Genomic DNA, 13,183 nt, shown 5'->3' on the forward strand with positions numbered 1-13,183 from the left:
AATGTAGTCCTCAAACCGTTAAAAAGAAAAAGATAGACATGCCATATGATTATCGTAATGCTCTTTCTTTGTATAAATTCTGTTCAACCATTGTCCGTGTTCATTGCTATATTCCCTTGAATACACACACTATTTGTAATACCCCTGGCCCTAGAAAAAGTTCTATTGAACCATACTGTTTCCCCTTTATGTTTGCTTAGTCTTGTGAAATATGTAATGTGTAATGTTTTGTGTAAATGTTTGTTGCATCTTATGTTTCATAATTGAGTCAAGTTGTGTTTCACAATACTCAAAATGAAGGTACTTTTGATATTATGTTCTAGTGTTGTCAATTTCAATGTCAGTAATAAGTGTATTGCATTTATGATAAGCATTTTATAAGATTTTTTAATTTGATTTCCAACATATTGTTTGTTTTTTCCCCCCATCTTTCCCTGCTCAACAGAAAGAGCAAAAGCTGTTCACGAAGGTATCGACAGTAAAATCTTTGAGTTGCCTGTGCATGCCTAGACCCCTACGTCTTGTGCATTTAGCTCTACCATTAGTCCTCACAATTGAATGTAATTTTAATATGAAGTAGTTATCCTAATGCCATATGCTTCTATGTTTACTTTTGGAGTCATAAGAAATTTTCAACAAACTTATAATGTTGCCAGTAGATAAAGTTTGTGGAGCTTGATCAAATTTAGGTTTTTAGAATTAATTGAGAAAAGTGCTTCTCTCATTTGATTAGTGCATAGTATAATGGGCAATTAAGATGTTGGACACTGCAATAGAACTGAAAATTTCAGTGAATGTTCAAAGCATTTCAGTGTGATATAAAGCATGCAACAAGAATTATTGTTGCATTACTTTATTCAGGGAAGTTAGTCAAATTTATGAGGTCAAATATTTCATTTGTGCATCTTGTGAACATTGAAAAGTTTTGATAAGTTAGTCAAATTGACCACAGAGTCCTTAAACTTTCTCATCATTGTTAAAAACGATCAGTTTGTGCAACATTTTAAAGTCTACTCAGTAAATGGTGTGATAAGAGCAACCAGTGTTTTGTTCCAATAAAAAAGTCTTGCCATTCTTCATACTAACTTTTGTTACCTCACTCTTGAGATATTCAGTGAAGATTTATTTTTTTTTTAAAGTACCACACATTTTCATTAAAAGAAAGAAAAACTGGAAGTTTTCCTGTTTGCGGTAAACCTGAGTCCTCTCGGTGAGGCGATATGTTGAGACAAATGTTTCCTTCCCTAGTAGATGTAGAACTTTGTGATAGTGTTAGCACGTTGTGAGCACCTTTCTTAATTATGTCATAGCACTATCAAAAAATGAAACACATCTAATGTTGTAGATTAAGATGTGTGGTTTTGATCATTCAAAGCAGGTCTTTTTTTAAATTGTTGTTATTTTTGTTTGCCACAAGTTGTAGATAAGATTTAGATTGCTGAAATGTATTTGTGTTGCATCCTATCATTTTTTTGTTTCATGATATGACTTTTTGTTTATATGAACCAGAATTAAAGCATGAAATTATCTATGCACATGTTGTGTTAACACAGTAAGAACACAAGGGATGTGTGATTTTGAATGATCGTCTTTTGCCTTGTATTGAGACTAACTTTCCATAAATTAGCTTGGAGATTTTATGTGGAAAGGTTATTCCATGCCAAAAATGTGTATCGGGATAATTTGATATTGAGGTGGGGTACAAAACAAACAGTATGCCCCCCTTCTGTCCTACGTGATTGAAAATGAATTTGTCGTTGACTGTAAACACATTTTTCGGCTAGTTAGAGAAAAAAAAACATGCGAGATCATCTGAAATGTGGGGTTTACCTGTCTGCATAATCATGTACCATGGTTTGTGTGGTACTCAGTACTTACATGTACACATAGATATGAGTTTTAGATGAATTTGTCAAATCATCCCCAAAACACTAATTGCAAACATTTAGTTGAATTTGGTTGTCCACTATTATTCAATATCTGGAAAAGAAAAAGAAACTTCAGGGTGTACAAGTTATGTATGTAATTGTATGTGTAGTTTTGGACATGTGTAGTTTTAATCACTCATTTGATCCTCCCAATTTACCGCACAGAAGGAACTGTACTCTCTCACCAGTATTGAGGAATACCAAGTTGGGAGCAAGGTATAGCCAGACAGAAAACAAATTTTCTGAATCTGTTACTGTTGCAGCCTTAACCCTAACTAGGCCGGGGGGGCCTCTTGAGGCCCTCCCCCCCCCCCCCCCTCGACGTTTCGGGCGATGCATTGCTATCGCGACAAGCTATCACCGCGATGTTTCATGACTTTTTTCTTTTGAGTCTCCAGCATCTTTTGGCACCAAATTTGTGATGCCGGGCATGCGGTTCCGAAGTTGCGCATAAATATGTACATGCATGTCAGACCAAAATTGCTCAAAAAACGTGAATTTGTATACAATTACAGGCAAATTTCATAAAAGCATGATTATTTTGGGGTTTTATTGATTAAAATCAATTAATAACATATTTTCCTGTTTGGAACAATGTCGCAGACAAATTTCATCGAAAAAAACAATGAAAAACATGAAGTCAAAGAAACAACGAAATACATAAGAAATTTCAAAATCAATAAAATACTTAATAAATTTTTCCGATGGCACAATTTTTTTTTCTCTTACATTTGCTAAGGCCACTAAAAAGAATATTTACACAAAAAATGTGCCTGTTTTGAGGTTTATTTAGTATTTTATACCAAATTGCCTGATTTCATGCATCATTATGCATAAATTAGCATAATTTAGCATAAATGATAATTTCTTGAGAAATTAACTTCATGATACTTTAGATTACGTCATAGGCAATGTGTGTGCCAATTTTCGTCGCAATTGCGCGGTCGACGGCCGAGATCTTGAGGCCCCCCCCCCCCCCCCCCCCCCCACCGGCTCTATCATCTACCTAAATAGCCTGGCCCACAATGAAGTTGATGACACGACACTACAGTGTGTTTAGATACTCAAAGTTAAGCTGTAGCATTCCATTGATATTTTGCATTTGGAATCTTATGCTAACAACTCAATTGTGATGAAACCTTTGAAATGTGATTCAACTTAAAGTTTTCTTGTTAATCTGTTTTCTGAGATTGAATAAAAAAATAAAGGTATCCAAAGTGTGAAGACAAGTGTACAATTTCATACTCTGTTTCTTCCATAAGGAATTCAGAGGATGCGCCATATGCAAAGATGTAGTCAGATTGAATGGAATATACTTAATATAAAGGACGTTTTGTATCAGTATTCAGACACAGCAGGTACAACAGAAGATTCCTGTCAAGAGTTTATTGTTTTGTGTATGTAATAGGTTATTTCAGACAAATTTGTGTCCAAAAAAAAATCTGTTGAACTGTCTGACATTTAACTGATGCTTATTCAGTTATTTTGTGTGAGTTTGTCCTATGTGATCATTCATATGAAAGTTCTTTTGTAAGAGAATCATTGTATTTGTTATGCTAAGAGAGATCAGTCAGTTCAGATATTGTAAATTGATGCTTATTCAGTTATTTTGTGTGAGTTTGTCCTATGTGATCATTCATATGAAAGTTCTTTTGTAAGAGAATCATTGTATTTGTTATGCTAAGAGAGATCAGTCAGTTCAGATATTGTAAATTGTAATTCATTGCATTTGATTGATGTTTATCTAACAATGCATTTTTCTCTTCAACCCACTCCTGCTATGCAAAAATGATGCAACAACTTGTTTTTCACAATCCACTCTAAGGTACTGATATCAGAGTGTCATGGGTGTCTTGTCGTGGCAGCTTGTATAAGGGTTGCAAAGCAGTGTTGTACATTGTTTTATATTGTGCTTTTGCGTGTATCATACAGTATACTACAAGTGTATGTGTATATGTGTGCTTGACTATGAAGTATGCTGAAGTACATTTAAAGGGTACAGCTGGGCAAAGATGGCTGCATGGCAGATGCAAACATGTCCATGACAATTATTTTCATCTAAAATATTTGTACCAATGCCACAGTAGGTCAATTCTTTTTTAGTCTTTTGCTTTTGTATTTGATGTCTGTTCATCAGAACTGCTGCAATTTCTGTGATTTAATTGATTCACATTTTTAAAGCAAAAACAGATAAACAAAAGCAACCTGGCAGTTCCCTGTGACACTGATTTTCATGAGTTTCTGATTGTGTTTTGCCCCCACAGAGATGAAAACAAAAGTTGATACTGGACACTTTTTTCTTTTGAACAATCAGTGTATTTTATGCTAACAAATCTCTGAATACATGAGCTACACATCATGAGTTTCACTTACAGGTACAATATTTTGGGGACATCCACGCCGATTATTTTACAATAGACATTAGTAATTTCATTTTGGGTTACTGGGCATGTTGGTTTACCATAAAAAAAAACAAAAACATTGAAGATGATTGTACCTTTTGCACTTTAAAATCAATGCCTTGCACCAAATTCTCATTTGCATTGGATTTAGAGGATTTGTATTTTAGCTTAGTCATGACTGAGCATGATTGTGTGATTTGTTTCTTCTTTTCTTTTATCCAGCATGCAGAGTGATTTTGTCTTTAAGCATGATGTTTTCTGGAAAGAATTTACCAGCATTTACCTTCCCTGTACATGTCCTTGGAATGAATTGTCAGTAGTATGTTACATATTCATAGCATTTGCTTAATTTTACACTGATTTTCAATGATTATTTTAGCCCTATCACTGGCCTAAGTAATTAAAAAAAAATGTTTTTGCTAAATCTTTAAAAAAGTATATATATGTTCTAGGAAAATTGATTAAAAAAGTAAGAGTTTATGGAAAGATAAATCTGCAATTTTTATTTGACATATAATGCAAAAGGAGTTAATAGAAAACAAGATGTGTGGATCTGCAATGTGTGTGTCTTACAAATGATACCATAACCAGAGAAATTGGCAACGTGTATTATGATTCTTCTCATTTGCAGAAAAAGAAATATTAATGTATTAGAGAACTGTGTTACGAGGGAAATTTGCTTTAAATCTGTAAGGGCACTTGCAGTTTCAGTTTTTACACATTAGACAAAAGCATCACTTTTGCAGTGCCTTGTCTTTAAGGAAATTAAATACTGAACTGTGAGTTAGTTACACTGGCATTATCTATCTATGATTCATGGCCCAAATTGCCCATTTCATCCTATTCATATACCATGGGTTTCATCATTTTCTAATCCTCTTTGAAATATTTCCCATAATTTTGCATCTACTCTAGGAGCAGGATGGAGTTCCTAGCAATCTCAACTTTGCCTCCATCAAGCTACGAAAGAAATACACATTCCTACAAGACCCATCAATGAGTAAGTTTACAAACTCACTCTTCTTCCCTTTCAGCAGCTCGTCTTTGTCATGTGTTTTCTCTGAAATAGGCCTTTTATGTGATTTCTTTGTACCAATTTTGGTATGAATATGATTATTCATATTAATGTTTGTTGCTGATGTGAAAGGGCATTTGTATATAAATGATGTTCATAATGACTTCTTATTACAATGATCCTTGATAACATTTAGTAACATTCTGGAATACTCCAGATGTGCCTCATTTCATACAATCTTTTTCACAAATAAAGATGCGTATATTTGTAAGGACATGCTCCAATAGAAAGCATCATATTGATGGAAGAGTCATATGATCCAGAATGTTTACATACTTTGTGAGAGGTTCTATTCAATGGGTTGCAGGACCTTGCATATGCCAGATGTCTTAATGAAGAAGATTGGTCCAGAAAGGACACAGAGTCAAACTCTATGCTTACCACTCCATTATAAAACACATCGTATGTATTAGATATTCTTGAAATGCTATATCTACATTCAGTGTCACTGACACTATATGCATATTGCCCTTGTTAAGCCATGCCATGCCTTGTTTGGTGTTAAGATACAGTTGTCTACCAAACTTTCAATGAATGGTGAAATACATAATTGTCTGAAATTTTACTGAATCAGGTATTCTAGGGAGTTTAGTTGTTCTTCTTGAATGAGTGTGTCTACCTTGCACTGTGACCAGTCTAAGTTTGATGGTGAGATTAAAATAAATACCAACAAAGGCTTGGCAAGTTGTAACTGAGTGCCAAGGCAGAGACACCTTTTTTTGAATGGTTTGTTTGTTGCTTGTTATTTGACTGACCAGGTCCAAAGAGTGCCCACCAGCGAGCAGAGATCAGGCTGTGGGACGTAGCAAACCAGGTCGGTGATCAGTGGCAAGACCTGGGCCGTGAGCTTGGCCTTAGCGAACGCGAGCTGAAGGCCATCGAGAAGGAGAACGAGGACACACCGGAGCAGGCCTTCGTCATGCTGCACAACTGGGCAGAGCATGAAGGAAAAGATGCATCAAGTAAGCACAGTTTTTATTCATTCAATCCTTCATTCAATCTTCTGTTTCTAAAGGGACTTTCACACTGGGCTTGCATAGAGTTGTGTAGTGTTGCATACCAACTTCGGCAAGCTTTACACTACCATACGTTGCACGTATTGATGCTTGCCTACATGACAATATGCAGAGCGGCGCAACAGGAAACATGGGGTCCGAGAAAAAACTCATCTTTTAAAATTTTTTTCCACGTACTTTCAGCGTAGAGTACAAGACCAAGAAAAAATATGCAATTTACACAAAATTGTCTATGCAAGTCTCCGCAACACTACACTGATTTATGCCATGCCTACGCAGTAGTATGCAGAACTACACTAATGTACTCTAAAGACCTATGAAATAGTATGCTACTCTACGCCGGTCCGACAAAAAAATCCCTTGAGGATGGATCCAAGGACTCACCCACACACTTCATTTTCCTCATTCTTGCAATCGCTTGCTGGTCTCAAAATTTTTTCATAAATGGGCAGCCTATTTCGGTGTAGTCGGTATGCAACACCACATAACTCTGCACCGGTCCAGTGTAAAAGCCCTTTAATGAGTCTTACTGTGATGGTGTTCCCCAATGTAAACAGAGCACCTATTCAAAAAATCTGTTGTTTGCCTCCAAATGCTGAACAAGAATAGATTAATCTTTTGGTATATTAACAGTGCTGTCCACCCTTGCACATTGATAATTAGTGCCCGTGCATTGTCAGGAACTGGATTAAGTCTGTACATACCACTCTGAAGTACACTGCATAGGATATCAGTGGTGTTTCAAGACAGAGGTCCTGGAAAGGTTAATGAGAAGTTACTGGTATAAAGCAAAGAAAATAGCATGTGACAAGGCCAGTGGGTGGAAAATATGTTTCTGTAGAGGTGTGTTCACATTTGAAGAAGTTTCATGTGATGCAAATAGGGCCTGCTTCCTTTAGCATTAAAAGCAAACAAACACACCAATGAAAGACTTTGTGTGAGAGGACATAGCAAATGCAAGTAACTGCAATGGCAGCATGTAAAGCTATGCAAGCTGAATAGGTGTCAGTGTTGTGACTGCTGTTTTTGGCAAGTTACCAAGAAAGTAAGCTGTTTATGCAGTGGAACCCAAGTTGTCCTGAAAAAAAAGAAAAAGAAAAGAAAAAGGTTTTGTCAAGCACTCTTCAAGCTTTGTACCATCCTGGTGATCTCAGAATCACATACATATTGCTGTTTGATTGCATTTTGTATCGTCTCCTTCCTCTTGATAGGTGAGAAGCTGGAGGATGGACTAAGGAGTATTGGTAGGGGAGACATCATAGATCGTTGCCTAGGCAACTATGTCAGTTTGGATGTTTCAGCCCAACCGGAGGAAGAGGAGGAGTCGGACCTGTATAGAGATATCCAGATGGCCATGGACTCGTCGCGAGCAGAAGGTCAGTTTACATTTTGGAATTTTCTTTTAAAGAAATCTCCCAGAACCTGAAGAAATTCTTTTTAAAAAGTCATATATTAACAACTCGAAATATTGGTCTGTGACATCATCTTTACCATGACTATTTCCTGATCAGTCATGATGTACCATAGATTTGCATGAAAATTCCCTGAAAATAAAACATGTGTATCGCGGACAAAAACGTCTTTCTCGATGAGCAAACCTCACAGGCGCCATATTCATGTAATACAAGGGGAAGAAACTTTTGGCTAATTCTGCTTTCACTCGGTGCTTTGATGAATGTACACACAGCACAAACAGCTTACAGCATTAGTGAGCCGTTGGTCTGAACTGGTACAAATATGCTGTATTAAAGAAAATATGTTCAATACAGTAACAATTCACAAATGGTAAAACAGATTTTCTCTTCAAAAGAAAAAAATAACACAAGATTTTCTCTTTGTTTAGTTCGTCTAATCCCATACAAAAACTATAATAACTCTCATGACTATGCTTCTGCTGGTCATTAACCCATTGAGGATGGGCTGATTTTGCTACAACATGCATTTTCCATAGACATCTGCCCGAGTATACTTGGGACTCATCTTCAATAGGTTAATGTCATTTTTGCCCATATTGTGGTTTTAAACCTAAAAACATGTAGAAGTTAAAAGGACCTATAAAAGGCTTCTAAACTTGTGTATGATTCTGATGATATATATGTTGCGAGTCAGTTGTACTATATAAATGTAATTTTTGCTGTCCTGTTGCAGTTTTAATTCTTTATAAGCTAGTAAGCTAGTGTATGTATTCATATATGGTGAAATACAATACTACACTCTTTTTACTTTATACTTCAAAAGCTCTTACACAGCTTTTGAGGTAAAACTACAATGCGATTTGTAGATGAAGAATGGAATTGCCTATGTATAAACCAGCCTGGATCTTGTTTTCTTGTTACTTTAATAGCTGATACATTATTATGAAGAATGTTGTCTGTAGCGATTCAAAAATTCTTTGCAGAAACTGTTCTCAATGTCATAGTATTCTTTCTCATGTGTGCCCATATTTTTGTTTTACCTTCTGTAATTTCAGAGCGTCTCCAAAACGACCTTGAAGACCTAGCAGCCAAGGGGGAAATCTCTCTGGAATTCTCAGGGGTAATTTCTACATTCTATCAACTCCTACAGAATATCTCTGAAAAAAACCTGTGACTGTGTGTTGCGTAATGATAGTCTGCCTGTGTATTGTGTGTATGAACGTAAAGTACTGTTTATGTTTTTAAGTTGTCATTTTGTGCTGTATGTCATTGTCATGTGTGTTAGTCTTCTCCCAAATGAATTGACCATCTAAATGTACATCTGATGTTGCTTCATGGTAGCAAAGTTGAAGCTGCTGGATGTTGGGAGAAAGAGAGAGAGAAAGAGAGGTTTGGAATGAGTGAGAAAGGAGAAGGAAAATGAAAAATGTGGAGTAGTCCGAAGTTCAATGTCTTGTGTATTGTTGTGAATGTAGTTGTGTGTTCAAAACTGTTTGTTACTTGAAGCCAGGGGAAAAGTGGCAACTTTTGCACAGCGTGAATGATCTATGGTGCGAAACAAAAATCAGTGTATGTACAGTGGATGTGGAAAGCATAAAAAAGTTGCCATCAATTGCTCAACCCTTCCTGTGAGGGCACCCTTTGCTGGGTGTTGACTGTGTTATGTCTGTGGTGTGTGAAGTTGTAAGCCTATGTGGCACCCCCTCAATCTTGCATGCAACAGTGTTAAAGGTTGACCACACCTCTTCACCATCTAGCCGCAAGACAAAAAGACATAAGCAGCACTTATTATTCATGTGTTCTATGAAGCAAATGTACTCCATGCCCCCATTTTATGTTAAAAATGTACCCAGATGTCATGCAATTTATCAAATTTTTTACATATATCAATCCAGTCAGCATCATTATTCCCCATGCTTACATACAATGTATAAATCATACACATTCATCTATCTATCAGAGCGCTGTACATGCAAGAAGCAAATTACTCTTCATCCCTCCTTGTGTTATACCAGCACAAGAGACAACATGACTGCTTGTAGCATGAAGGCAGTGATGCTATGTTTGTAGATTGATGTCACGCACAGAGAGAGTCAAATGAGAGAAGAATAAGACTGGAATTGCCTACCAGGGATGCCTATTGGAATAAGACCGCAGACATGGGCAAACTCAGATGATGGCCTCGTCATATCTGCCTCCTCCTGAGCATGCATCTTTTCTCTCTTTTAAAATAAAAAATCTTTTGTCATGGGTACTCCTCTCACACCCCTCAGCTCAGTTGGCCCCACTTCGAGCTCTTCTCTTCTCTCTCTCTCTCTCTGTCCAACCTCTCCCATCACAAAATCATCTCCTCATTTTCTCCAACGAGATGACCAAATGCCGATGCATCAATACATCAATGTCATCACTCAGCACAACACCATCTTTCATCAGTCACATCCCCCCCCCCCCCCCGCAGCATTCTCACTTCACACACTGCAGTGCAGCTGTTTAGAGGTGTAGAGACAGTCCTAGATGATCAGACGTTCACCTTCTGTGGATTGGCAGCTTCTTCACATCTTCCACCATCTACGTTTGCCTCTCTATGAAACATTTTGACAGTCACCATTTCATTCAGTGCCCCCTTTAAATATTCATAAAAGAAACTCTCCCATCTCATAATTGTGCCTTCATTAAAATTTCTTGCACTTTGTAAAACTTCTCATTCTCTCATGCATGACTGATATCAAACAATGTAAAAAAGAAAAAAAAAAGTTGTACCTGTGTGTGTTTTACAATATTTGTTTCAATATTCAAGGCAAATGTTTGTTTTGATTATCACGATGAAACCAGTTTTATTGCACTCATCACTGATTTTACAAACTGTTATGATTTCTGTGCAGTGTTGTTTGCCTACTTGTGTTACATGACTATGATGTATGAATGAACCCCCCCCCTATTCCTTCCTAGATTTTAGATTCTATAGGTTGATCATAGTGGGTGCATGACACAAACTCGGGTCCAAACTCCTCCGTTTACACCCTTTCTTTTTTGCAGCAAGCATGTTCCCGATTTGCGGTAGCATTCCGTGCTTTAATTTATACACCTTTTATTCTCTGATATGTTCCTACATCTATAAGCATGCCTTCATATTTCTCCATTTTTTAACTGTTGCCAACACATCATGCATGAAGCAGACTTCTTCCTTGAGAGGTTGTTTTGTTCAGTGAAAACCTTTACAATAGCACCAAAACATTCAGTCACACGTTCTTCTGTTTTTGTTTGTTTGTTTTTTTCTTATTTCTATTTGTTCATCTTTGTAACTAATGCACCTGTGTTATTTTGATTTTATTGTTTATTTTTCTTGATTGTTTCCACCGGAACTACATGTAATCCCTAACATAAAAGATAAATGCATAATTAGTAACAAATGATGCTCAGATCTTTATGGTAACCCCAAACTGCGCTTGCCATCGTTCGTGACTCGCTGTTTAAAGGACGCAGGGGGAACATTCGCTCAGGCAGGCCAGAAACATGCATTAAAGGTATGCATGAAAAAACGAAATCCTCAATTTATTTGAGTACAACTTCTACGTATATACCTCATATGTATATATGTATGTGTCTCGTGTATGTTTGGACCTTTGACCTTTGACCTTTGCACCTCATTCCAACCTCCTTCTCTCCATCTGGCCAAGCTTGTTCATTTGATGGAATCCCTGTGTCTGAATTTCTAGAGGTCATTGGTGTGGGATGTGCGATGTCATGGCTTCACTGTACTTTTCATGAGTCCACTCATCTCTTTCGTGGAGTCATTTAGGCATTTTTGTACGTGTGTCATCTTTGTCTTAAATGTTGCAGCATTCTCTACCAACCTCTCTAACTCCTTTCTGTAATCCTTCCCATCCCTAGTTTTTGTCCTTCTTGATGCCAATCATTATCAAACTGTCATACTCATTTGGGGGCAGTCCAAACAATTAGACAAGCAAAAATCAAAAGCTGGAAGTGCATTTATGTCTTAACATGGCAACTGTTTTCTTTTCTATAAGCTGGCCAACTTAATATCTGTTAAAAAATGATAAACAGCTCCTATTCCTGCACTACAATGTACGATGTACATGTAGTTTATGAAACGGACTTTTCACAAGTGAAGTGGTATAAAATGGATTGTATTGGTCAAGTTGTCATTTCTGTGGTTGCAAGGGGAACACATGTAGCAGAGTTTCCTCACTGAGATAGCTAATATTAAACAAAAACAAAACATGTCCTCAGAAGCTGAGAAAACAGATTTTTCCCCCTTTATGCCAAATTGGGCTTTGTCCATTTGAAAAAAAGTAAGAGCAGCACTACGTAGATGTAAAAGCATTCAAAGTGATTTGGGATGATTGTTCTTTTTTTTTTTAATGCTACCCTAGACTAGGATATCTTGGCACTGCATTTTTGCTTTTGGTTGTCTGTGGCGTGAGATACTTTGATGTAAGAGTGAATGAGTGGTTTTAATTTCCTTGCTCAAAATATGTTGTGGGCATGTCTCGTCTACTCTAATGATTACATGTATCTTCCGCTCGCAATAACTCTACTCGGAGTGTAAGCAAAACTGCTTAGATTTTCAAATATTTATGGGCAAACAGTAACTGACAAATTAACTTCTTATACAGATATGAAAGTGAATACTTTTCGGTATTCTTTTTTTTTTTTCTTAAATATAGATTCATCTTCAGCTTTGGTTTGAAGCAGATGCAGCCATTTTTATTTCTTGTCAGTATGTTGTATGAAAGTCTAAGCATTTCAATGCAGTACCTGGAAAATTAGGATGAAACCTTCTTAAAAATCTGCCGTGGAAAGAGCTATGTGATCTTGTCCTCTTATTCCTGAGAAAAATCAGGTATCCAATACTACAAGCAGTAATGCATGCAGGGTTCTCAATGTCATCTTGTCCAAAGGAGGAAAATTTAGCCGCTGGCATTAATCTCATGCAGATCAGCTTATTTTCCATCCGAGTGAATAACAATGGCATTTTCATTACCCTTATGATAGTAGTCCCAACCAAATTCACTTGTGAGACAATAAAAAGCAATGCTCGTATTCAGTGTGTTTGTAGCACTCATGCATTTCTGCCTCAGATTTCAAAATTGACACTTTCTTTCCAGAAGTGCAACTGACAAGTTTTGTTTGTGGCATTTTGTTTATTACTGTGAATAATATCTGCAACTGAAGCAGACACTAACAAATCACTGCTCCAGAAATCGTTAGTGTTTGCATTAATGGACTCTTTCGTGTCTTTTGTGTTTGGAACTGCTGTAAACTGTTCATCTCAATATGGCAAGAATTTTTGTGCCTATTGTCTTTTTTTTTCTTCCTGTAGAGA

The 13,183-nt window shown here is 36.8% G+C and overlaps 1 protein-coding gene across 22 annotated transcripts in view; it reads left to right on the forward strand.

The window, feature by feature from the left end:
* The window catches only part of LOC139713888 (uncharacterized), a 303,947-nt gene that overhangs the window by 243,469 nt on the left and 47,295 nt on the right, over window positions 1–13,183 (forward strand). For 16 of the 22 annotated variants that reach the window (XM_071625598.1, XM_071625599.1, XM_071625590.1 and 13 more), the window contains 6 exons: window positions 446–469; window positions 2,094–2,144; window positions 5,246–5,330; window positions 6,164–6,367; window positions 7,633–7,797; window positions 8,892–8,956. In XM_071625598.1, the coding sequence (XP_071481699.1) occupies window positions 446–469; window positions 2,094–2,144; window positions 5,246–5,330; window positions 6,164–6,367; window positions 7,633–7,797; window positions 8,892–8,956 (594 nt within the window). The remainder of the gene's footprint in view (window positions 1–445; window positions 470–2,093; window positions 2,145–5,245; window positions 5,331–6,163; window positions 6,368–7,632; window positions 7,798–8,891; window positions 8,957–13,183) is intronic. The other 6 variants (XM_071625596.1, XM_071625600.1, XM_071625602.1 and 3 more) reach the window with 3 other exon arrangements.

Source organism: Diadema antillarum, unplaced genomic scaffold (genome assembly GCF_040938485.1).
Source record: "Diadema antillarum isolate AM-2024a unplaced genomic scaffold, OU_Dant_1.0 seq00002087_RagTag, whole genome shotgun sequence".
In the NCBI taxonomy this organism is placed as follows: Eukaryota; Metazoa; Echinodermata; class Echinoidea; order Diadematoida; family Diadematidae; genus Diadema; species Diadema antillarum.